We start from the raw sequence: 27,676 nt of genomic DNA, 5'->3' as shown, positions 1-27,676 counted from the left end.
AGCCCCTCCAACATCATACCCATCCCCTGCCGCCCTCCCTCTTCTCTCCCTTTCTCCTGTGCCCTTTAGAATGCTCGTTCCCTCTCTAACAAGTTCCCCTCTGTGCATGACTTATTTCTCTTTCATTATCTTCTCCTATTTGCTATAACTGAGACCTGGCTCACTCAGTCTGACTCTGCTCTGGAAGCTGTCCTCTCTTATGTTGGCCTTTCTTTTCCCCTCACTCCGCACCCTGATATGTTGGGCTCCTCCTCTCCTCTCTTTGCTGTTACCATAACCTTCCTTTTCCTCCTTCTCTTGCTTTTCTCTCCTTTGAGGCTCACACTGTCCAGATCTTCTCTCCTCCCCCTGTCCACGTGGTGGTCATCTATCGTCTGCCTACCTCTACTCATCCTCCTTCTGCCTTTCTCTCTCACTTTGAATCCTGGCTCTCCTTCTCTCTTCAGACTCCCTTGTTCTTCTCCTTGGGTACTTCAACTGCCACATTGATGACCTCTCTCTCTCCCTTGGGCTTCCCGCTTTCTCTCTCTAACCTCTTCTTTTGGCCTTCAACAGCGGACTGCAGCCAGCACCCACAAGGATGGCCACTACCTAGACCTGGTTTTCACTAAAACGTTTCTCTCTGATTTCTCCATTTCCCCCTTTTCTCTCTCTGATCATCACCTCATCTCCTCTCTCTCGCTTCTCCCCTTCCTCTCCAACTACCCCTCCCAGTTTTTGATTCCACTTTATGCTCCTCACTGTTGATCTACTCTTTTCCCTCTACCATCTTGACCCCATTCCCTCCCATCTCCTAAAACCTCTTGCTCCTACTATAATCCCTACGCTCACAAACATTTTTAACTCCTCCCTCTACTCTGCTACCATTCCCTCCTCCCTTCAAACATGCAACAGTTATACCATTACTCAAAAACAGCAAGCTTGACCCTGTCTTTCTAACTTATCGACCTGTCTCCCTCCTGCCTTTTGCCTCTAAACTCCTTGAACGTCTTGTATTCTCTTGCTTGCTCCATTTTCTCAACACCTATTCTCCCCTAGACCCTCTACAGTCTGGCTTCCACACTGTTCACTCGACTGAAACAGCCCTCACTAAAATAACTAATGACCTCCATGCTGCCAAAGACAGACGTCATTACACTCTTCTCATATCACTCGACCTCTCTGCTGCACTTGATACCGTGGACCACCCTCTTCTCCTTCACAGTCTCCATATTTTTGGTATTCGTAACAAAGCTCTATCCTGGATCTCTTCTTACCTCTCCCATCGTACTTTGTGTCTCTTCTGCTAACACCTCCTCTATCGATCTCTCTGTGGGGGTACCCCAGGGCTCTGTCCTGGGACCTCTTCTGTTTTCTCTGTACACACTTTCTGTAGGTTACCTAATCACATCTCTTGGGTTTAAATATCACCTCTATGCTGATGACACACAAATTTACTTTTCAACCCCCGACCTTACAGCTGCTTTACAGACCAAAGTTTCTGAATGTCTCTTAGCGATACCATCCTGGATGGCCCTTCGCCGACTTAAACTTAACATGGCAACAACAAAGCTCCTCATACTCCCTCCCAAAACCTGGCCCTACTACCTCCTTCCACATTACTGTTGGAAGTACTATCATTCACCCAGAAGCCCAAGCACACTGCCTAGGGGTCACACACGACTCCTGTCTCACATTCTCCTCTCACATTCAAAACGTATATAAAAACTGTTGCTTTTCCCTCCACAATATTACAAAGATACGCCCTTTCCTCTGTTACTCGACTGCTAAAACTCTGACTCAAGCTTTCATTCTCTCCAGTCTCGATTACTGTAACCTCCTGCTGTCCGGCCTTCCTGCCTCTCACCTGCCTCCCCTACAATCTATCCTTAACGCTGCTGCCAGAATCACTCTCCTCTTTCCTTAAGCTGTCTCCGCGTCTCCTCTGCTGAAATCACTCTCCTGGCTTCCTATCAAATCCCGCATCTCGCATTCAATTCTCCTCCTCACTTTTAAAGCTTTACACTCTTCTGCCGCTCCTTACATCTCAGCCCTCATTTCTCGCCTTGCGCCATCCCGACTCTTGCGTTCTGCTCAAGGATGTCTTCTCTCTACCCCCTTTGTATCAAAAGCCCACTCCCGCCTTAAACCTTTCTCACTGACTGCCCCACACCTCTGGAATGCCCTTCCCCTCAATACCCAACTAGCACCCTCTCTATCCTCCTTTAAGACCCACCTTAAGACTTGCTTGCTTAAAGAATCATATGAGTAGCACAGTGGCTATTACTATACACATGCTACATAAAGCTTGGTCCCCTGCAGACGCACTTACCAGAATGCCCTCCTACTGTCTCTGTACGTTCTTCCTACTTAACATTAGATTGTAAGCTCTTCGGAGCAGGGACTCCTCTTCCTAAATGTTACTTTTATGTCTGAAACACTTATTCCCATGATCTGTTATTTGTGTTATTTGTTATTTATATGATTGTTACGTGTATTACTACTGTGAAGCGCTATGTACATTAATGGCGCTATATAAATAAAGACATACATACATACAGTACATTTTCTGCCATGTTGATTTTAATTATAATATAACATGACACTGTGATTTGAGCCAGACTCCCCTGCTTCACACACTGTCATCAGTGCCCACTATCTGTGTCTTCTCTTCCATTCTAATAACCAAACAGATTCATCTTTCAATGCAAGCCATGTTTATCGGTCTAGAGGTGGCTAAGTACTGTACATAAAGCACATGCAGTTAGTGTAAAAAATAACGGTCATTCTTGAGGTCCGTGGTCATGTTATAGGATTTTGGCCGTGAAATCTGTATGACATATTAAATAATTATTAGGAAGTTTTCCCAAACCTGTACTGTTGAGTTAAAGGTGCAGTTCAAGCTGCCATTTTTTTTTTTTTTTTTCCAACTTTGTTTTTATTAGTTTTTTGTGCATATACATCATAGAAAACAGGATGTTGTCAATTGTATCAGGTATACACCAAACTTACAGGAATACTTTACAAGTAACGGACGAACATTGGGGGGACCACAGGACAGTACACAGACAGACTGACAACATCTAAGGACAAGGAAAAAGAGGGGGGAGGGGGGGGGTAGGGATGGGGGGTAGCGGCCTGGGAGAAGCGCTGATTCCACGTTTCGCAGGAGTCTTTCACCACCACTGCCTTTGCTCTGCTCCAGTTCACCTCTCAGAGGAGCTCAAATCCGGATCACATCAGATTTTCGTTGGTCGGTGAATCGATTCACCACTGTACCGCGGGGGGAGCCCTACTGTCCGATCGTCCCGTCCGGCTCCCAGCCCAACATCCAAGGAGAACCCACCTATCACTATCAAAGCCATATTGTGGCCTCATTCATCCCCTGAATATCAGTCTGGGCAAGCCATAATGACCATACTTTTTCAAATTTGTCGGCTGAGTCGTTAACTTAACACGTTAACTTCTCCATTCTACAAATGAACCAAATTCTGTTCCTGATTTTATCAATAGAAGGAATTGCATTCTGATTCCACAGTGCTGCGGTCTCGCACCTCATAGCGGTAGCAAAATGTGCTATCAGCTTGTTACCCGATCTAGATACCTCGTTTGTAGGTTTACCTAATAAAAATAGCCACGGGTCCAGCTGTATTGTGAGCCCTAAAAAGATCCTCTGCAGCCAATCGCGGATCTGGGTCCAGACCGGCACTAATCTCGGGCAAGACCACAGCATGTGCACCAGATCCCCCTGTTCCCCGCACCGCCTGGGGCAGAGCGGGGAAGCCCCCCGGACGAATTTAGCTAATCTGATTGGGGTGAGATACCACCTTAATAATACCTTATATGAATTCTCCTTCAATGTCGTGCATATGGAGCTCGAGGCCGCAGCTTTGAACACCGCAGCCCAGTCCTCGTCCTCTAGTTGTGTCTGGAGATCCTCTTCCCATTGTGTCACGAAGCGGGGTCTGACTGTCCTGTCCGAGTCAGTATTCACCACCTCTCTGTACAAGGCAGAAATCAGTCCCCGCGTGTCTGCTCCGCGCACGCAGAGCTGTTCAAATTTAGTCAGCGGTGGTCTCACCGGGTGTGCGTTATAAAATGCCCGAACCTGGAGGTACCTCATAAAATCAGTGTTAAGTCCGTTTCTGACTGTAATAGTTCAAAAGATTTGATCTTGCCCTTAACCTCCAGGTCCTTCAATCGACTAATCCCTAATTGCCGCCAGCGCGGGAAGCATTTTTCTGCCAGCCCAGGAGCAAAGTCCGGGTTGCCATATAAAGGAGTCATCAGTGTGTGTTTGGAGGTCAAAGAGCAGCTACTTTTGGAAGCCTCCCAGACCGAGAGTGAGTTGAGCACAGAGGATAGTGGAATAAGCATATCCTTCACCCGTGTCCTCGGGTACCAGATTAGGTCCCTGAGCTCAAGCGGGGCGCACACCTCCTTCTCCAGTGCCACCCACCTCCTGAGCCCCGGGTCCCCATGCCACTGCGTGATTTGGCACAATTGTGCCGCTTTATAGTAGGATATGACGCTCGGAACTGCTAGACCACCAGCTTCCTTGGCTTTTTGCATAATTTTCCCTTTAATCCGTGGTTTTTTATCTTTCCAAATAAATTGATAAATAGCTTTTTGGAGCCCTGCAATGTCTGCTCTGACCACGGCAACCGGGAGAGTTTGGAACAGGTATAGAATTCGGGGAAGGATGTTCATCTTGACACTATAGATCCTCCCCAACCAAGAAATACCATATGCCTTCCACTCCTGCAGCTCTTTTTTGAGAGTCCTCAACAGTATGGGATAGTTAGCCGAATATAAGGAGCTCGCCTTTTTTGTGATCTGCACTCCTAGGTATTTCATGGCGGATGGACGCCATCTAAACTCAAAGTTGAGTTCTATCAGCTTCTCCATTTCTCTTGGCATGTATAGGCTTAAGGCCTCTGATTTAGCTTGATTTATTTTGAAGCCAGAGATCTGGGCAAAACGCTCTAGAAGCTCGAACAGATTAGGCAGCGAGATAAGCGGCTTGGCAAGGGTTAGAATGATATCATCCGCGTACAGAGCCACTTTGTGCTCCTGCGAATGGATCTGTACCCCAGCGATATCAGCGTTACTCCGAATTTGTGCTGCGAGTGGTTCAATGCATAAGGCGAATAGCAGGGGCGAAAGCGGACATCCCTGTCTCGTACCACTTTTAATTGGGAATAGTTCCGAGGGGAATCCCTGGTGAACTACTCTGGCTGATGGTGCCGTATATAGTGCTTTGACAGCCTGTTGGAATTTGCCTCCAAACCCAAATGCGCCAAGCGTGGACTCCAGGTATGGCCAATCAATCCTGTCAAAGGCCTTTTCCGCGTCTAAGCTTAGGGCCACACCCCGAATCTCATTGGCTCCCATAAAGTCTATTATATCCACAATTCTTCTAGTGTTGTCGGCCGCTTGTCTACCTCTAATGAAGCCAACTTGATCCGGGTGGATGAGCCCTGGCAGGATTACATTTAATCTATTGGCCAGCAATTTAGTGTAGATTTTTACATCTGTGTTAATTAATGATATTGGCCGGTAACTTTGGCAGCTAGTGGGATCCTTGTCCTCTTTATGAATTACCGAGATTGACGCCTGGAGCATCTGTCCCGGAAAGGGCTCTCCCGCCAACACTCCATTAAACAGCTGGAGCATGTGTGGAGCTAAGACTCCGATAAATTTTTTATAGTACAGGTTGGAGAACCCATCCGGGCCTGGGGCTTTTGATGCTTTTAAGTTTTTTACTACCGCCTCTAGTTCTTCCCTCGTGAAGTCTCGTTGAAGAGCCTCTCGCTCCTTTCTGTTTACTTGTGGCAAGGCTGCGTCTGCTAGGAATTTCTGTAGATTACTACTTGTCCTAGCATTGTGAACTACCTTCTCTCCATTATATAGCTGTTCGTAGAATTTCGCAAACTCCCCTACTATGACTTTAGGGTTTGAGGAACTCTGGCCTCCTGCTGTCATTATAGATTGAATGTTAAAATTTGGTTTCCTATTACGGAGTCTGGTGGCTAGCATAGTGTCCGGTTTGTTAGCTTTCTCATAGAACTTCCTCTGCGTCCAACTCATGTCCTTCTCCGCCCGGGAAGTAAGGAGGAGGTTTAGCTGGATTCTAACATCCTTCAACTCCCTCAGGGCATCATCTCTACCTGTTCGGTTATGTAGGATAGAGAGCTCATGTAACCTGTGATAAAGCTGGGATAATTTGGCTTCCTTTTTCTTTTTCCTATTTGCCGCTATGCCGATTAATACCCCCCTAATCGTGGCCTTATGAGCCTCCCATAACAGTGAGTGGGATTCCACACTGCCACTATTTATCCGGAAATAATCTGATATTTCAGATTTCACTTTGGTTTGGATCTCCGGGATTTTGATTATTGATTCATTTAGCTTCCAGTTTGCTCCTGGGCTGGCATTATTCAATTGAATGCATCTCAGCTCTACCGATGCATGGTCCGACCAAGTAATATCATGTATGCTTGTATCGGAAATTTGTGGGACCATTCTGCCCGATACAAAGAAGTGGTCAATCCTACTGTAGCTGTCATGAGGGTGGGAGTAGAAAGAATAACTGCGGTCTCCCTGGTGCTGCTCTCTCCATATGTCCACCAGGCTAGTCTGTTTGAGGCCTTTCAGTAGTGAGATATTCCCTTCTCTCTTATTATTTTTTTGGGACGTAGATCTGTCTACCTTTGCATTCATGACTGTTAAAGTCGCCACCTAGAATTATTTGTCCCTCAGCCCATAGCTGAAGCTTCTGAAAGAATGTGTTGTAAAAGTCTATTTGACCTTCATTTGGTGCATTTATACACGCTAAGGTCATTCTGACCTGCTTAAGGAGCCCGACCAGCACCAGGTACCTTCCCTTTGGGTCCCTTTTAACCTTTTCAACCTGGAAGGGGGTGTGATTTTGAAACAGGATAGCTACACCTTTCTTTTTCTCTGCCCCTGATGCTAAGAAGAACTTCCGAAAGCTAGAATCGAGGAATTTCGGATTATTACGCGAGCTGAAGTGAGTCTCCTGTAGGAAGACCACGTCAGCCCCTCTCCTCTTGAACTCAGTGAAAGCGACTCTTCGCTTGCGTGGACTGTTGAGCCCTTTGGCGTTTTGCGAGATAAAAATTACCTCCATTTTATGTAGAAGTGTCTGTGTGGACCTAATATGTAAGCCGATCTGATCTTACCCCAGACCCTGGACATGTTCTGTTCGTGAACTTTGTAGTGTAGACTCCAGAAGCGCCTGTTCAACCCACCGCCTGTTGGGACTGGAGAGGGAAAGGGAAATAACATGAGGGAGGAATACAAACATATAACACATATAAACATCATGAGAACCGTATTGGTCTTAAGAGACCTCGGGTTCAATGCCCGGAGGAGATATTTTCTCCCTGGACCCTCCTCCCCCCTGGTCCCTCTCTGTGGCTTCCAGAACTCGCCACAGATCTCCGGGTCAGAACCAGGTAGGTGGGATATGACCCCCCTCCTGGCGCGGACGCACATGCCTGCAGGCAGAGTGGTGGCTGCACTCCTCCCCGCCGGCCGCTCTGTGCGTTACAAAACCTAGCAACTGTCTTCACTTCTATCTATTTTATTAACTCTTATTAACCCAAACTTAATCTTTTAACTACCTTGAGCTCTAATCGTGAGCTCTTATCTTTTATCTAAAACTGAAACTACAACTTCACACCCTGTGCTCCTCCTGCTCTTTCGACCGCTGCCTGCTTCTACCTCAGTCCATCTATTCCTCCCTGCTTCCAGGCTCGGGTGCTCTCCCCCTCTCCCCCTCCCCCTGGGATCATACCCAGCCCCTCGCTGCCGCATTTCTGTTATCCCTAGTGGGAGTCCTCTGCTTGCATCACTCCTGTACTCTTCTGTCCTCAATCATGTTCCTATTTCCCCTATCTACTCTATACTATATATACTCTGTATACGATACCTTGCTACTATACTATGCTGTATGTATGACTGCTATGCATGTATATGCTATCTTCTCCCCTTTGCCTCCTGTCACTGATAAGGGCCTTCGCCTCCCCCTCCCCTCCCCGCCCCCCCCCCGTTCAGGTGCATCCCCTCCTCAAGCGGCCAGGCAGCCTCCTTCTGCACCGCTAGGTCTTTCCTGAGGAGTTCCGCATGCCCCGTGGTCGCTTCCCTGGCGGAGGAGCCCGCGTGCCCCCGCCAGAGGGGATCGCTGCACTTCCTACTAGTCGCCTCTCATCTGACGTCCTCTTGTCGTCTACCAGGGCTATTAGCCGCGCCTCTCCTCTAGCTCTCGCGAGAACGGTTCCCGTGACGTCACCGGTGTGGGCGTGTTAGTCTCATTCTGCGGCGGGCTGCCAGGACGAGAGGGCTGGATCGGGGGAGGCTCCCTGGGCGGATCCAGCCGGCAGAGCAGACCTTCCCGCCGAAACCCCCGCCGCCATTGTAGAGCTCGCGCCCTTCCGTCCTTCTTCTTCACCAGTAGGTAGAAATCCGCCATTTTGGGGACCCATGTGCTATGGCCATCTGCTGAATGCTGCCATCCTCGGTAGCGGGACGACTCTGGATCCTCGGCAGTCTCACGGTAGGGGGATTTCTGGCGTAGCCTGTGTGTCAGGGTGTGTTTAAACTGCGCAACGGGCGCAACTGCAGCTCGCGAACGTTATAGTGTCTCGCATTTACGGGCTGTTCCCTCTTCCCCCCTCCTTGCTTATTCTCCTCTCCGGCGTGGGAGAGGTGCCCTGCTTTCCTGGCGGGGAGTCCGTCCTCTTCCTCTGCTGGGCTCCCTCCGCCCCATTGTCCTGTGGTCCCCGCACTCCCAGTTTTTTAAGGAAGGCTGCCCCTTCTGAGGGGTGCTTGAGCACCTGCGGTCTGCCGTTTTTGATGGCTACTAGGGCGAATGGGAATGCCCAGCGATAGCGCACCTCGTTGTCCCTTAGGGCCTTGGTTATGTGCCCTACTGCTCTCCGTCTGGCCAACGTTAGAGGGGACAGATCCTGGAAGATCAGAAGGGTAATCCCCTCGAAGGTAATGTGTGGGGTGGCACGGGCTATTCTGCTCACCTCTTCTTTGACAGAGAAGTAGTGGAGCCGGAGGATCACGTCCCTAGGGGGGTTGGAGGGCACGGGCCTGGATCGTAAGGCCCTATGGCATCTGTCCATCCTAAAGTCTGAGGCCGGGCTGCCTGGTAGTATTGAGGCCATCCAGCGGGATAGTAAAGCTTCTGGGTCCAGAATTTCTTCTGGGATCCCCCGAACTCTGAGGTTGTTTCTTCTATCCCTATTCTCCCCGTCCTCTTGTCTGGCTTCCAACTCTGCCACTCTCTGTTCCAGCGCCTGTACCCGGGAGTTTGTCTCCTTTTGGGCATTGGAGCTAGCGTCCATGCGCTCCTCCAGGTCGTTGGTCCTCGTCCCTATTTGTACCAGGTCGTGCCTGAGCCCCTCCACCTCTCCTCTGAAGAAAGATTTGAGATCGATTAATAATCGTGATATTTCTTTTTTAATGACTTTTGTTTGCTCTGCTGCCGCTCTGGAGCCCTCCGCGTCTTGGGCTGAATCTAAATCAGATACTGCCGACATCTCTGCAGTCCCTGCCTTGCTTTGGCCGGTGAAGTAGGCCCTGACATCTGACTTGCGTCGGGTCTTTTGTCTTGTAGCTGCCATCCTTTTTTGGGGCTTTTTATCCTGACTGGTAAGGGTTTAGACAGCCGTCGCTATGTTTTTTTTTCCGAAAATGCTGGTTTTGCTAGTGATTAATTGCTTTATTGTGCCGGCGGTTGGTGGAGCTGTGTATCTATGCAGCCATCCTCAACCAGCCGCGCATGCGCATCACCCAAGCTGCCATTTTTAACAAATTCCCATTCAATTTGTGCATCAATACAATCTGCACACTGACAAGTGATTAGCTAAGCTACAGATCGATCCGTTCTCCTGTAATCGATCGTTTGCTCCGGGTTATTTAATTCAGTTCTTGCACATCATTGTGTACAATGTAGTCCTGGAATATGGTTGACTGGGCAGTTACTAGATACAATTGGTCACTGCTAGAGAGAGGGCGGGGCTCAAGAGCCAGAGCCTATCAGGAGGAGAAGGGGGCTGTCACTTTGGAAATGCTTCCTACATTAGAAACATTAAAAAGGTCTTTAAAACATTTTTTTTTTAAATTCTACAAGTATTTTCTCACAGTACAGAACTGATTTATTAAAAAAAAAAAAACAATACATACACACACACACACGTAGGATATTGCTTGAACTGCTGTTTTAGCCTTTCTGTGCTGAGGGTGTTTGTAACCACAAGTGTTAAATGCATTTTTCAAGCCCCTGTATATAGTGTAGACCCAACACAGTCTTCTGTATATATTTCTTCATGCTTTCTCAATACCAGGTCACTCAATATGCAGTTCTACCTAATTTGCAACCGTTATAATAGTTTATTTAATGCGTGGTGGAAATTATGCTGCAAAGCAAGAAGAGCGCAAGAAAAATATTAAAGGAAAGAGAAAAACAGAACATTTTTTTTCGTAAAAGGATTTTTATGGAACAGAAATTGCACCACATGCCAGATTGTGTCCGTATGGGCCTGTGCAGACGCTTAAAACAGCACTCCGGACAGTTCACGTTTCTATTTTATAGCATGAGCTGTGTCCCTCAGAGCTTTATCCCAGGTACCTTAAACGTAATGTTCCCCCAGTTACCTTGGGTCATCCTCCCTCCAGGGTCCAACGTTGGGCTGTGATGAGATGATGATGAAACTTATTGGGGGATCCCCAGATCAGGAAGTAGCAGTTCAGATAAAGTATAAATAATGGAGTAAAACTTCTGCTTTAATGACTGAATTTTGAGTACTTATAATAGAGCTGCTTTATGGGGTAATGCTATATTGTCCATAGCGGTTGTTCGAGACGTTTTCGGCTAATAAACCCTGTAGACTTCAATATGGCTTTTCAGCCAAGAACAGCCTAAATGGCTGCTTGGGACATGATAGAATTACCTTCATAGTATCTAAAGTTCCCACATTGCAAATTGTGCGTGATTGGTTGCTTTCTTAATTCCTGAAAGCAAAGGAAGAAATTCAGTAGTATAACTCCACGTCTGTGCTAATATTCACAGCATCATGAAAAAAGTCAAATGACGGTTTTCTTCATGTTCATTAAGGAGACCAATCATGTGACAGTTTGCACTTCTCTCTGTGTATTGCCACTGTGCTTTTGTACTAATTTATGGCTATCTAGAAGTACCACTCGCATTGTCCCTTCCCTGCCCATTGGGTAAGCCCACTGGAGTGACTGGTTAATTCTTTTGCTTCCAGAGCTTCTTTTACAGACCTCTGCAATTGCCTTGAACAAATTTGTAATAAGGTCTACATTTCTGTCAATTATACATAAATATATATTTATTTATACAGACACCCCCCCCCCGCCCCCCTCTAGTACGTATTTTGTCAATTCCAGCAGAGCGGGGACAATCTCTTTTATCTATTTCCCTATGCTTTACATGGGACTTCCATAACTCACCCGTCTTCATCTATAGATGTGTACCCGCAAATCATGCACTATTTGCAGGTAACATAACAGTACTGCCTGTAACTCTGGTCAGCAATACTTTATACAGTTTTTAACCCTAGTTGCTTCCCAATGTCCACCCCTAACCTACTGGTCCCAAAGTGCCTGTCGTGCAGCTATTTCCTAACAGGGATCCCAACTACACAGGGCATCCCTAGCTTACATTCCTGCAGGGGACCGTATAATGGCCACAGAATTACAGGGAAACATATCAAGGCGCATAACTAGACCCAAGAGCTGACACTTTCAGCAATTGACACACGGTTCTTAGGGGCAGCCAGCCGGGCTTAACCTTTATTATGAAGACCGGCCACCCGCTACCGTCACTAAGAGCATAGTTTTTTCTATAATAAACAGGGACCTGAGACCCTGGCAGATATATGAATTGACATATTTTTGCATATTTGTGGTGACAGTGGATAGATCTGATTGCATTTGAGTAAGGGGTTAATATTAACTAATTGAAAGTACCTTGCGGAGGAGAAAAGTGAGATGGTTAGAATAGCCGTGTGTATTAACCCTGGTTGCATATATAAGTCACGTGTCCACTTGTGTGCTGTTCGTGACAGATGGTATATGGGGATGGATTGAGGGGTGATATTGTTCATTTGAGGGACCTTTGCGAAGGTGAAAAGTGGGACAGCGTGCGAGCTGTGTATTAACCTTTGTCCCGTATGCAGGTCATGTGCTCACAGGTGTGCCATATGTGACACTAGTTATACTGTATAAGAATAGCGTGACAAAAACCTTCAATCTTAGTAATATCAAGAAAGGGGGGATACCAATCTTACACCAATGCGTATTTGCATTCAAGCGTACATATACAATTAAAGTGACAAATGCACATAATTACATAAAAATACTGAATACAAAAAAGACTTCTATTAAAACAGAACTCTTAAGCATCTAAAATTGTTGGCCTGTTGTGAGCTTTAAAATCTGTTTACACCCCATATCACTTCAGTGCTTGAAGAGCTGGTAATGCACTGCAGTGCCTGACAGCTCTCTATTGTCACCATATAACAGGATTAAAAACCATACCAATATGACATGCTATTAGTACTGATACTATATACTAAAAATACTAATCTTTTTAAAAAAAAAGAAAATATAAGCATGTTCACATGAAGTTCTCAACATAATCAAATTTATAACAGTCTGTCTCTCAGCTCTTTCTCAGCTCTCTCTCTCTCTGAGCGCTCTCTCTCAGCTCTCTCTCTCTCTCAGCTCTCTCTCTCTCTCAGCTCTCTCTCTCTCTCAGCTCTCTCTCTCAGCGCTCTCTCTCTCTCGCTCTCTCTCTCTCAGCTCTCTCTCTCTCTCAGCTCTCTCTCTCTCAGCGCTCTCTCAGCTCTCTCTCTCTCAGCGCTCTCTCTCAGCGCTCTCTCTCAGCGCTCTCTCTCTCAGCGCTCTCTCTCTCAGCGCTCTCTCTCTCAGCGCTCTCTCTCAGCTCTCTCTCTCCTCAGCTCTCTCTCTCTCTCTCAGCTCTCTCTCTCTCTCAGCTCTCTCTCTCTCTCTCTCTCTCTCAGCTCTCTCTCTCTCTCCCAGCTCTCTCTCAGCGCTCTCTCTCTCTCTCGCTCTCTCTCTCAGTTCTCTCTCTCAGCGCTCTCTCTCTCAGCTTTCTCTCTCGGCTCTCTCTCTCTCAGCTCTCTCTCTCTCTCAGCTCTCTCTCAGCTCTCTCTCTCTCTCTCTCAGCTCTCTCTCTCAGCTCTCTCTCTCAGCTCTCTCTCTCAGCTCTCTCTCGCAGCTCTCTCTCGCAATATAATCAGACACACACTATAATTTGGTGGCACTCCAGTAAAAATGGCGTCCTGCCTGGGTGAAAACTGCTGGGGACCAGAATACAGAAAGATGAAAGCAGGCACTCCAGGGCTTAAAGGAAAAGTAAATTTAGTGCAAAACTATCAACGTTTCAGCTCTCTACAGGAGTCTTTTGTAAAGGCTCCTGCATAGAGCCAAAACGTTGATAGCTTTGCAATAAATTAACTTTGTTTTTAAGCCCTTGAGTGCCTGCTTTCATCTATTCTATGTGTGTGTGTGTATATATATATATATATATATATATATATATATATTTATATATATATATATATATATATATATATATATATATATATATATATATATATATTCCACTTCCTTTATATATTAAATGCAATTTGTTTATTGCGGTACTTAGCCTTGCTTTTACTTGTATGGTCCAGTACAGCAGGGGTGCGCTAACTTTTCAGACTGCGCCCCCCCCTCCTTACCTTGGCTCCGGCATCAAATGACGCCACGTTGCCATGGGGCCACAGGGTCCCTGCAACCGCCGCACCCCAGCAGTACAGCACTTTTTTCTTGGCCATGTTATGGTAGTTGACCAAGTTTTGCTTCCTTTATATTATTCCTTTACTTTGTGCTTTCCCTGCTTCCTCTCCTTTTCCCAGAGCACAATATAGCAGCATCGCGTTTTGTTTACTGGGAACGGCACTGTTTATTGGTCTTGGTCTGTGTCATGTTTCCCTGATGTCTTGACTCTGGCAGCCAGGCACCTTTCCAGTTGCATCTCAATTCCTTGCCAACATTTTCCGCTGGCTCATTTTCAGTCGCCTTTTAAAACAATAAATAAATAATCTTTAAAGTAATCCGGCCCTATTTAGGATTCACGGTGCCATTTTTATAAAAGTGAATGAAAGACAGTAGAGAGGAATGACTGGTTTGATTAATATTGCTCTTCCATCTGCTTTTCATATTATTGATCACCGCACACTTTCGCTGCTGTTCCTGCATGTAGAGTTGGACGGAGTGTCTGGCATTGTTCATCTTCCTGATTGCTTACTCATTACATTTCTCTTTGTTATACTGGATGAAAGTTTGAAAGGTTCTTGTAGCTGCGTTTTGTGCCTGGAACCCTCCGCACCTGGAAACTGGTTAGCTGCTGCATAAAGTAATAATGAGTATGAACAGACATGACCGTCTGTCAAAAGCCGTTTTACATAGAGAATAGACACCCAGAAGAATTATTGGAGTTTGAAATTAATTGCAACTGGTTAATGCTACTGGTCCATGCCTAATGCCCTTTGATATAACAAGATTAACAAAACAAATCTGGCAACATAGATATTACGCAGATACACACTCAAAAATGCAACTAAAGTTCGATTCATCTCGTGAATCCCAGTAGGAGTATTTTATGTATTTATTTTAAATCACTGGCATGCATTTTTAGCCCATGTCTGGAACCATATTTTTTAGGACTTCATATTCTAAAATCTGAAAATGAAATGAATATACCAAACACAAGGGTAAGAGCCATGTAATACACAGTTTCACATGGTACCGATACAAATCTCAGTCAATGAGTGCAGAATAACGGCAGTGAGTAGAGGGAACTCGGTGGGGCAGAGAAGTCATTACAGAGAAATGTTTATTTGTAGGCTTTTTCTCCCTTCAGACATTTCATTTCTGTTTTTAGCATTTCAGGATGTTATTTATGCTTGGTTACTATTTTCTTTTGTGTGCATTGGCCTATCTTCTCCCATGTAATTGGTTTGAAATGTAAACAATATATACCCCCAAATAGCGGGTATTTTCTCTCTCTGTATTATGAATGTACAAGTGCAGTCCCATGTACTTCACTTCCCTTGACATCTATTTTTGTTAATGGAGGCATTAGTGTTCATTGTGCTTTTTAGTGTGATTTCTCCGAAATGCAACATCCTAAAACTGAAATATCAACCTGAAATGAGCACGGCAGATATTATCCCCGCAGGAGTTTGTTCTACATGGGGTTGGCGTTGCAGTTGCGTCACTGCCATGGCAATTTACCCGTGTGATGCCAAGGGAAAGTGAAGCTTTGTGCAATGACCTTTTTAAACAATGATTTGTCTGAGTTATGTAATAAATCCTAATTAACCCATACAGTTTTGTAGGTATTGATGCCAAATGTATATTAGGTCATGTGACTTCAGCAATTTCTTCCAAAGCAGTATGTATTATGGGCGGCCATCTACATTTTGTCTGACTGGACCATATTACCCCCCAAACAACCCATCATTGTGTCTACTTTAAACAAATATAACATCCAAGACATTTCCTTTCTCTGTAGGTAATGTTTTTATATGAGAAACGGATGGTGTGTCCCAAATCAACATTACACAGATTGACGCTCCGCTACTTTCTCATGTAATTATAATAACTAAACATGATGCACCGAGACATGGCTTATATTTTCTTAAAGGTATCCTGCGATGGGTCACCCAAAAACGGTTATACGAAGGCTGCCTATAAAGATTGCGCCGTTCAGGGCAGAGTTTTATTCTTGCATATATGGGGATGGGATTAATGGCACTACCAATGTCAATGAAAGGTAACCTTGTATTTGTAAGAATAAAAATGTGCCAGCCGGATCTTGTGAAATTAAAGTGTTCAAACACAATGGAAATGTATACTGTATGCAATGTGTTTTGGATTGATTACCAGAAGACCCCTAAGAAACAATAATGTGCTGATGATTTGTGGGGTAGTGATCCTTGCTGTGTTCCTGTAGCAAGGGGGCTGCATGTGCTCTTGGGGTCCCCTCTGAGTGATTACATCACCCAGAGGCAGAGGAACCCAGGAAAGACAGCATGGAGCCCCCTACTGAGAAGCAAATGTATCTGGTGAGCGGTCTTGGCCATTTGGTCGCGACAGTTTGGTCGTGACTAAATGACCGCCTGCGCTTCGCCGGCCGCTAATGTAAGTGTCTTACCCTAAAAACCCCTACGTTAGCCTCGAAAACCCCTTAAATTAACCTCTTACCCCTAACAAGTAAAACGTACCTTTAGAAGCGGCCGACGGCGGTGGTTCCAGCGGCAGGGGGTCAGTTTGTGGCCGAATGCCGCCAGTAATTTGGTTGCGGCGTAACGGGCGTGGCCAGATGTCTCATTCCGCTGGTTAGACTCCGGCCCCTCCCTGCTGCAGGAACACATTAATCTACGTTCTAAGAGCCACGTGTTTGCAACGTTTATAGATATCATAAGAGCAGTGAAGGAGTTCTGACTACAGGCAGTCCTCGGTTATCCGACACAATGCGTTACTCAAAATGGCGTTGGATAGCGAAACGTCTTAAAGCGAAACACGTTTTCCCATAGGAACACTGTTTAAATGAAAGGCTCCGTTCCTGAAGGCATTTTTAACACTAAAATACACCAAATATTTTATGCAGGCATTAAGATATGCAGCACACACATAAATTATATAGTGTATATACTGTATTATATATATATATATATATATATATATATATAATATAACATAAAATGTAATATATTATATAGTATATTATATAATATATATTATATACACATAAACAACTTTGCAAAGCGTCGTAAGAGCCATTCGTTGTAAAGCGAAGCGTTGTAAAACAGGGACTGCCTGTATATGGAAATGGTTAGATTTCCCTAAAGGAGAGAGTGCTTAACATTTAAAACTGTACTTCTACTTGGGCTAATGTGAAATTTATCATACAAATTGTCCGTGCTTCCCTTTTTAAAAATTATTTTATTTTTATCCTGCTCACATAGTTCATTGTAAAATGATCCGGATCTAAGGGTGCCCAGTAAATCACAAATAGTTGAATTATCAAGGATGATTAGGAGTATGGTACAGGATATATATAGCATGCATAAACCCCAAATTATGACATTTTGTACGAGACTCAGTTTATCATTTTTCACAATCATAAAAGGTACAAATAAAATAACTTTAATAAGCTATATTACATTGTCACGGGAGACCAGGTACTTTTAACACTATTTATATATTACCGGGATCATTCATTAGGCAAAACAAGGTTGTAAAAACAAATTGCGTTTATTTTGGTAAACCCACGTACAGCAAGAAGAATTACACAAGAAACAGTTAAAAATAGACTTACTGGAGGTCTGGAGGAAAAATGTAAGCTTTCCTATGAGCAGGGCGCTCGCTTGGATCAGCTTACCCTGACCGGGATATACCTCTGGTTCTCCTGGTCCTCTTTACGGCTTCAGTTCCTAGCCGCGACCGCTGCGTTCTAAAATAAGAACTTGGTCCTTGCGTCTGACTTAGGCTGCGCTTATAGTGCCTTGCGACGGCGACGCAACGTCGCTCCAAATCAAATACATTGACTCAGTCGCAAGCGCTTATAGTAAGCGCGACGGAGCAACGTCGTAACCCAAAAATTTGAAGCCGGGTCTATTTGATTTTTTTTTAGAGCCAGTCGCCACATGTGACTGTCTCTAAACCAATCAGAGACCGCGGCCCGCCCCCTTTCGTGATGTAACTGGCGACAGTCACGCAAAAACAAATAACTTTCGCGGGTGACGTCATCGGTTGCGTCGCCGTCGCCAGCAGTATAAGCACGGCCTTAGTCTCTACGAGGCAAATTTTTCTGGCTTCAAAACGAAGCTGGTTGCACTCCTATTTCGAAAAGAGCAACTTTGAAAAAGTCACTAGATTGTCTGTCTGGTTCTCTGCCTCGGCCGTCTCCTTACATACACTCCGCTAAGCTCTCCTTATCATGGAGGTAGGAGGAGCGACCAATCGAAACGGGCCCGTCTCTTGGCTGACGTCGGAGGGGGCATGTCAAGCTGGCTCAGGATGCCCCGTGGGCGGGACATATGAATCGACCAATGGGAAAGCGCCGACATTCTGCCGCTTCCCATGGTCAACCCATTGCCACCCACTGGGCAGGCTCCACTAAGTCTGGCAGACCAGAGGGTCCTCCCCGCAGGGGGTCTCTGTTCTCCGAACTCAGTACACCGCCCTGCCCCGGCACTTAGCAACCCGACACCTCTCAACATCCCGTGTCCCCTTTGAACTACAGACTCTATGCAGGCTTGCTGGCACCTTAAACAAATGCCTTGGCCGACTGCATAGAGCCTTATAATAAATGTATAAAGTACACAAAACATATTTTAATACATGGGGGCCTTGGGGAGACTCATGACTGTGAGGAATATCGGGACTGAGATATCGGGGCTCGAAAACCAGGAGTCTGGGTGGAGACGGGGCAGCCCCGGTGTGATTCCACTCACGTACCAGCAAATCATGCCTGCTCGCCGGGTTGAATTAAGGTACTACTGGTAGCTCCGGTCCCCGAACTCCTGCAAACAAAATAATTGCATTCTTACCCAAATATCCCACCTAAAACTTACACGCAGCAAGTTTCACGAGTCTGGGGTAAAGGGAAAGTGGAAAAGCAGGGGTCACTTTAACTTTGCATGTAATGATACCTGGCCCCTGGCTTATAGTGCTGGGTAGCTGCCAGGGACCCAAGGGCAACCAGAGGGCTTAACCTTTATTGTATAGCCTGGTTACTGTTGCCGTCACATACAGTACATTAAGCAGGTAATGGTTTTAGGCATCAGTTTATAATAACTACAAAAGTAAATAAAAAAGGGACAAATAAGGCAAGTAAAATAAATAAATAGTTGTGGATGAAGGGAAGAGGTCAGCCTCATATCCTGTGTTTAGCTGGATTTTGCACTGACAGACCCTAAGTGACACCTTCTTCTCCTCCTCGTTGCAGATATTGAAGAACATTACGTGGTATTCGGAACGCGTTCTGACAGAGATTTCCCTGGGGAGCCTCTTCATATTAGTGGTAATAAGAACCATTCAATACAACATGACTCGCACCAGGGTAAGGCTTGTGTTTACTATTGCTCCTTACTATGATTAGCCCCACACATGGCAAAGCATCGTGTGACAATACAGTACGTTCTCTCTTTTTTTAAGAGCTTAAATATCATGATTTGCGCGTTTCCGCTTCAATCTTCCGTTTTTGTTCACATTGCTCGGGGGATCACTTGGGTGCACACATTTGTTGCAGATGACCTTGAAATACTGAATTTTGTGATGCTAGCCATGTGTAAAGGGCCATGTGACCTGAAGCCATTTGCTCCTTTGTTGGAATTTGCCATGCACGTTGGGTGGGATTGACTTTAATGGCGGGTCTCGCTGATTCGGCCGCGAATGGTTGGCGCTTTGATGAATCCCTGCCATTGATTTTTTTTTTTTCATGCTTGGCAAAGATCATTATATCGTATTTTGGGAACAAATATTGGCACATTTTGCTTGATTAGCTAAATGCAGCAACAAAAATAGGCACATCTCTATTCTCTTGTATATAGCTAGGAGAATGTGCCCACGTAAAGGATTTGAAGATGTTGGTCAACCACGTTGAAGTGCTCCTGCACCTTGGTGGTATAGGATGGGGTCCTTTATTTGCATTGCCTATGCTATCTTTACCTATTGGTAGGAAAACCATTTTAAGTGTTTTTGACCCTTTCCCCAAGGATCCCTTGCTAGATCACGTTTCGGGTCCCTGATATAGTAACAGAATATTGCCAATGCTGGCACAGTTCCCAGCAGCTCCCGCCTCTCTGCAATGAAGGGCAAAAACACACCGGGAAGTGGATTGATTGTATAGGCCCAAAACATGGTCTTGAAAAGACTGCCCTCAACAGAAATGTTGATTATTTTATTAGGGACAGCGCACAACGCTTTGGGGGCTAACCCTTTCATCAGGTGTATCTACCATTGTAGGTGTACGACATGATGAAGGGTCTTGTTCCTCTGAATTGTTGTGTATTGCTTTATTTATTATTGGTCTCCAATAATATCATCAAGATGTGATCATGAAACTTTGTTTCCTGTGAAGTGCAGCGGGTAAACCATCAATAATCCATTTGTATGTCAATTGGGAAAAGTAATCCAACCCCAGTGATGCATCTAAAAACTATTTGTAGTTGTAGCCCACATAGGGGATGGTTCTGGTCCCAAAGGTTCTGCTGATTTAAGTAGCATTGCAATAAATGAGAAGCACATGTCCAACTCTAAATTTTTATGGAATCGGAGAAGGGATGTGCACAAAACATCCCAGGGGGTGGTATCGGTTCTTGGAATAATGGTTTGGAACCAATAACATTGTATATTAGTTTATCAGGCTATTTATATTGTACTACTACTACTACTGCACTGTATGCTTTCTACAGTCACTACTAATTACAGTCACTATTAATAACAATGCTAATAATAGTCCCAATATTTAATGCACTATACCATTAAACATCAATTGCTAATCAGACGATGTGGCCAGGTAAATGTGTTCTTGTTGTGCTAAATATTGTACAGTGACTAATCTTGGTTGCACTTTTTGGGAATTTTAGATTTCTGAATTCAAACGGTGCCAGCGATCACGGCCAATAACGAGCTGGAATCTGCATTCACAGTGACATCAGCTCTCCGCACATATTTAATTAAAATAAAAATCCTCTGTACCCACTTCCAGATTTGAGATTGAGCACTGCAAATAAGAATTAATTGTAGCAGCTTATATTACAAAGTGACCGCATTACCTAATGCTTCAATTTAGCCATGCACAATCAATTACCCAAGGGGGTCATTTAAAGCTGGAGAGCAGCTCTAAGCAAAATGCTCTTTGCAACCATGTGACACGGTGTTGCAACTCAAAATGTTTTATTTCTTTGTAACACCGAAATACAGCATTTGCCGGCAGATGAGAAGCATTTGGCCCACCTAATCGGACCATTTTCCCATCTTCTGTAAAAATGTAGACCCTGTTTGATCATTGGCTGTCTTGTTCGCACCCTCCAGCTTCAGAGCATGACCTCTGGTTCTAGCACCATTTCAAAGTAGAGGTATATGCTACGCACCAAATTGAAGAAAAAAAAGATACAGTAGTTACCGGTGCTCCTGATTCCAGGGAAAACCTGTGAGTAATCCAAACAGTATCCAGTATAAGAGAGGAATCAAGGCACTTCGGTTTTTCTAAAGCAAGTTTTAGGCTTTATTGTGCCATGAGAACACGACAACCTCTCTGTTGGCCTTTTTCACTTGAAATGTTGTGTTCTCATGGCACAATAACGTCTAAAACTTGCTTTACAAAAATAAGTGCACTGATTCTAGCACTATTTAGACATATGCTTCCTTCTCGCTCTCTCCCCCCAACCCCATCCTCGCTCTCCCCCCCTCTTCGCTCTCCCCCCCTCTTCGCTCTCCCCCCCTCTTCGCTCTCCCCCCCTCTTCGCTCTCCCCCCCTCTTCGCTCTCCCCCCCTCTTCGCTCTCCCCCCCTCTTCGCTCTCCCCCTCTTCGCTCTCCCCCCCTCTTTCCCCCCCCCTCTTCGCTCTCCCCCCCCCCCCCTTCGCTCTCCCCCCCCTCTTCGCTCTCCCCCCCCCTCTTCGCTCTCCCCCCCCCTCTTCGCTCTCTTTCCCCACCGTCCTCGCTCTCTCTTTCCCCCCCGTCCTCGCACTCTTTCCCCCCCGTTCTCGCTCTCTTTCACCCCGTCCTCGCTCTCTTTCACCCCGTCCTCGCTCTCTTTCACCCCGTCCTCGCTCTCTTTCACCCCGTCCTCGCTCTCTTTCACCCCGTCCTCGCTCTCTTTCACCCCGTCCTCGCTCTCTTTCACCCCGTCCTCGCTCTCTTTCACCCCGTCCTCGCTCTCTTTCACCCCGTCCTCGCTCTCTTTCACCCCGTCCTCGCTCTCTTTCACCCCGTCCTCGCTCTCTTTCACCCCGTCCTCGCTCTCTTTCACCCCGTCCTCGCTCTCTTTCACCCCGTCCTCGCTCTCTTTCTCCCCGTCCTCGCTCTCTTTCACCCCGTCCTCGCTCTCTTTCACCCCGTCCTCGCTCTCTTTCACCCAGTCCTCGCTCTCTTTCTCCCTGTCCTCGCTCTCTTTCTCCCCCTCCTGTCTTCTTTCTCAGTCCTCGCTCTCTACCCCCCCCCCGCTTTGTCGCCACCTACGCCCCCCTCACGTCTCTCTCTCCGTCCCGTCTCTCTCCTCCTCTCTCCTTCCCGTCTCTCTCCTCCTCTCTCCTTCCCATCTCTCTCCTCCTCTCTCCTTCCCGTCTCTCTCTCGCCTTCCCCTCTCCCCCCACCACCTCTCTCTCCCACCCGTCTCTATCTTTCTCCCTTACTTCCTAGATCTCTCTACCCCTTTCTTTCGATCTCCCTCCTGCAAAAGCCCTATTTGCAGGTCTGGATGGAAGTGAAGCCAAGACACAAATACTGTCATGTTATTTGAAGATAACGCACAGTTCACCTCATGTAACCTGACTTTACCCTGACCCTATGCTAATAAACTTCATTACAGCCATTGTGTTTTTGCCTTATTTATTTTTTTAGAAGATTGATATATTAATCCAGGGGTGTGCAAACTTTTTCTTCTACGCCCCCTGCTTGCTCTCCCCATTTGCCCGTACATCAACAACCCCCTTACCTTTTCTCCGGCGTCTCTGACATCACGATGTCATGTGGCAATGCGGCGTCATGTGACCCTGCTGTGTCATTTGACGCATCACCAGAAGTCAGGAGAGCAGGTAAGAGACTATACAGAGGCCTCACGTGCTCCCCCGGCATTTCATTTAAATGCTTTGGGGAAGAGCGCGGGGCCTCTGTAAACGCCGCAGCTGCCCCCCTAGAAAATGACGCACACCCCCAGTTTGCACACCCCTGCATTAATCTGAGGTAGTGCCTGCAGTACTGTCTGTAGTGCCTGTAATGCTAAACCTTACTCTAACATTATTAGGTATAGTTCGGCACAAAGATTATGTTTTTTTTTTAAAGGGGTTGAAAACACAGCTGTATCCAGTTTTAAATAAGTGGTGGTTAAAAATAAAATGCATGTTTTTTTTCCTCCCATTTACAGGACAAGTACCTTCACACAAATTGCTTGGCAGCACTGGCAAACATGTCAGCCCAGTTCCGCTCACTTCATCAATATGCTGCTCAGAGAATCATCAGGTAACTGGATGTGTGTGAATGAAATGCAAGCAGCATGATGTCTTCAAGGGATGTCAAAGGGCTGCGTTCTAATGTAGTCTGTGATACAGTAAAGCACTCTATCAGCCTCCATGAATCATCACTACTCTGCACCAATGCAGTGCAGCTGAGGATTTGAGACTCCATTAGGGATTATATTTTCATCTAAAAAGATATATATATATGTTTTTTATCGTGGGATTTTTTTGTGTAGTCTAAAGTGACCACAGGATTAGTAACACATTTTCCTTGTGGACGATGGATCCTGTTTTCCTGCGACTTGCCTTCATGCCCCGTGCTTAATAACGAATATTTCCTTTTTGCGCTCGGCGAAACGACATTTGGCCAAATATGGCGCTGCTACGTTTTATCGTGTAAAATGTGTAAACGTGCACAATTGCAGCGCAACTGAAATAAAACAAGGTCCTTTGGGGCTGAGGGGAGCAGGCGTCTCGCAGAGTGAATGGCCAATTATGGCACGAAAAACACTGAGGAAAATTAGCACAATGTGTACAATGGAACAGTTTCTGTGGCCCCTAATGAAGGGAGTTAAGTATTTGTGTGACGAGGATCATTCTTGGCGGATGTGGAAATATCAAATTTTTAGTTGTTGTATGCTGTGTTATCTTTATATGTGACACTGTCTACCTCCCAAGCCTTAGAACTCCTTTTAGATCTGCCCACACACACACAGTTACTTTTATATCTGTAGTTAAACAGCATACTGTACATTAAAGAGCTGCTCCTTCTCCCTATGTTAGCTGATGCATAATGTAGGTTTGTTATGCATTGGCATGGGAATAAAATGTTAAGAACAGTGGGAAAGACATGTAGAATCTGCATAATATTTCTTCTATATTCTATCGTCAACCATCCACTCTGGATACATGAAGGTGCAGCAGTGATCTACATAGTTATTAATAATTTTTTTTTGCGTTTTTAAAAACGGTACGTGGTAATGTTGTCAGGCCACAAGGACTTAACGTTAGAGGCTTTTGGGGTAAGGTTAGGGTGTTATCTTCCCGGCAAGTTGGCAGCGGTAAATTATCCTAGACTGGTTAGGCAGCACGTGTTTAAGCAGAGTTGCTAATCCGAAGACCTCATTTGCTACTATCAGTTAATGGTACGTGAGGAGGTGTCGCCTATTACAGCCACTGTGTTTCAGCCTATTGTTTAGTCTCTTTATAGCCGCAATCCCGCCCAAATAGTGTGTGTGTGCGAGACTCATTTTGACAATTTGAGTGACTCATTTGTGTTTGGCTACCTTCTAGACCTCAAGTGTATGACCTTATTGCATTTGTCTCTTTGCAATGATTTATAAATCTCTCAGTCTTACTCTTATGAATTACTGTCAGGCCCATCATTTCTTCATTTTAATCAAGTCCTCCAACTTAGTGGTGACCTTGTTGTCACCTCTCTGGGATGCACACGGGGTATCTCAGGAATGCTTTGGGAGTACCTTTTAAAAGTGTCCTGTTTATAAAAATGTCAAGAGAGCCATAATTGAATCCCCTCTCTGGCAAAACAAATGCCCTTATCTCTAGATCAGTCTTAAAACTAAGCCTGGACATAAAACATTTATTTGTATTATTTTTTTTAAATTAATCTGTAGCCACATTAACCCCTAAAGTACTAGATTAATTAAAAAAAACGTAAAATTCCCCACGATTTTGTGTGTGAATTGGGGCACACACTTAAATGGTATAGACCAGACTACTTGTGAGTAGTGTGCTGCTGTTAGAGTGCCTTTAAGGTGCTGTACAAAAAGAAAAGGATAGGTGCACCAAAAATATGCACAAATGTATTTTATTGGGCCAACGTTTTGGCTTCAGTGGAGTCTTTATCAAGAGCTCTTGATGATAAAGGCTCCAGTGGGTAGCTGAAACATTGGGCCAATAAATACAGCTTAACCCCGTTATAGCGCGGTCCTCGGGGGCCACCCGCGACCACCGTGTTATAAACGGGGTCGCGGAAAAAAATGGCCGCCGAAAACAATTTTTTTTTGTGGTGGTACTGTGTTTGCCGGAGGGGGGAAAGCTGAGAACTCTCCCAGCATTCCCAGACCCGGTGGGGCAGCGGCAACAGCACACAGCACTTACCCAGCATCTGGCAGCTCTTCTCCCTGTCTCTGCTTCCTGCTTCTGCTTCCGTCTTGCGAGAGCAAGCTCCCTTAAAGAGACTGTGTGTGTGTGTGTGTGTGTGTGTATTTGACTGTGCGAGACTGTGTGTGTGTGTATTTGACTGTGTGAGACTGTGTGAGACTGTGTGAGACTGTGTGAGACTGTGTGAGACTGTGTGCTGTGTGGTGTGTGCAGTGTGTGTGCAAAAAAAAAAATTTAAATTTGGGGTCCACGCTCAAACCGCGTTATAGCAGATAGCGCTATATCGGGGTTGAGCTGTATATATACACACATTTCAGGATGCATCATGGAATAGGACAGAATAGAATCACAGTGTGATAACAGGCAGATCGCATCACCGGTCATCTGATTATCTGAGACTAAATCAATTCACTTTGGAATACTCTGTTGATAAAATAGTCACCTGGTTTCCATGAAAGTGCCCGGTGTATACAAGAATACTTTCCATATGGCTCATATTTCTATCTTGTTGTGTGCGCAGCTTTAGATTTCTATTTGTATGTGTGCACAACGAGGTAAAAAATTAGAACAAGTTGTTATCCTTCTATAAATTGGAGCATGCATGCAACGCTTGAAATGCGTTGGCACATACACTCACTGTGAGAGAAGTGGAAGTGGCCTGGAGTGCCAGCTCCTTATGAGAGAAGAAGCTACATACTGTAAGTCTTCTTGTACTTCATGCATCACATAGGCTTTTTGATGATGGCAAAATCCTGTGTTCTGTATACAGTACACTGCAGTGTTACATAGGACAATATAGTATTATTATTTTAAGAGGGTGATAAATGATTCCAACATTAGGAAAAGACTAGGGCTGCCCTTAAGACCCATAAAATATAGATTTTTTTTTCCTGCGTTCGCTTTATCTTTTCAGTATACTTATACTGAGGATCAATGTATAATCTAATCTAAGCCATCAGTCCAGTGATTGTGAAAATCCATGGTTCCCTTATATAAGAAGCTGAAGCATGAATGTGCGGCTTTATGGCAGCTAAGGCAGTCTTGAAACCATTTAAGGTCTAGTTTTAATTTTTTATTTAGAGCCTGTGAATGCATATCTCAGAGAGAATGGCATCAAAAATAAAGTGGATCTTTAGTTTGTGTATTTAAAGTGTTCTAAACTAATTCTACACATTGTGATACATGTTTTTATAATCATTTGTGGTACTGTAGTAATGCCAACGTGGTTGTGAAGTGTGTGAGACTGTGGGAAAAGACACACGTCTTGGTGAGCCCTGACAACTCCTTATTTGTATCAGTAACACTTTGTGTGGGGAGCAAGATCTCACTATCGTTCCACAGACAGCACAAAAGCTCTGCAAATGATTGTGAGAAGTTGGGGACTTTTCAGCATGGTGTGAGTGGTTAGAGTTCTCAGACAAGAAGTGGCCGCAATCATCTAGCTGTCTGTGTTATTTTAAGTAGTAATATAACTTGCTCAACAGTGGTGTAGTGTAATAAATAGAACGGCTTGTACTGATCTAACAACTTTTAACCATTAATATATTGAGGGTTTCACAAGGACATTCAAAATTGAGCAGATTTCTATTGTATTCACCTAAGAATCTATTTTGCAATAATGGCATATTCTTGTTTTAAACTTGAAAGTCCTGGTGTGTTATGATGCCGCCTCTTGCAGGGATTTATAGCTCAGGGAGACAACATGGTGTATGTGGGATTACCGGGCAAAATGAAGCATGCGGGTGTGGGGCTGGAATCCGTGTATACAGTAAGTAATACTGTACTATTTGTGTGAATTCTAAAGAGTTTAAGTACAATGTACAGCTTGATTAGGGGCCTGTTCTGTTCTTTTATCCTTTTCAATACTCTGATTAGTATTACAAATAACTTGGCTTCAAGAGGGTAATGCCAATGTAAACCTTTGTTGTAATGAAAATCAACTTCTTCTACAGAATAATTGGTAGATACGTCTGTATCGGATCTGCATAAACTGGTATTTCTAATAGGGCCCATTTGTTCCCTAGACAGATAATTAGACAAGGGGGCAGATAGTATTTTTCCCTCTATTACCAACAGTTGTTTTGGGCAGTCATAGGTTCCCTTCACACCGACCATATCTGCATGTCTTTTGTCACCAGGGTTGCCACCTTCTACTGAAGGTGGTAACCCTGGTGACAAAAGATATGTGGCCCCAGTGTTACCTGCAGCACGTGTGCTTAGCGGCGCGTGCACAGTTGAAAGCCGTGTTGTGCGG

General features: G+C 45.1%; 1 protein-coding gene across 2 annotated transcripts in view; it reads left to right on the top strand.

Annotated features, from left to right (window-relative positions):
- The window catches only part of DYM (dymeclin), a 516,199-nt gene that overhangs the window by 225,304 nt on the left and 263,219 nt on the right, over positions 1–27,676 (top strand). For both annotated transcript variants that reach the window (XM_075586074.1, XM_075586063.1), the window contains exons 12-13: positions 19,067–19,180; positions 23,208–23,302. In XM_075586074.1, coding sequence (XP_075442189.1) covers positions 19,067–19,180; positions 23,208–23,302 — 209 coding nt within the window. The remainder of the gene's footprint in view (positions 1–19,066; positions 19,181–23,207; positions 23,303–27,676) is intronic.

Source organism: Ascaphus truei, chromosome 1 (assembly GCF_040206685.1).
Source record: "Ascaphus truei isolate aAscTru1 chromosome 1, aAscTru1.hap1, whole genome shotgun sequence".
Lineage (NCBI taxonomy): Eukaryota > Metazoa > Chordata > Amphibia > Anura > Ascaphidae > Ascaphus > Ascaphus truei.
This window is presented reverse-complemented; position numbering and strand designations above follow the sequence as displayed.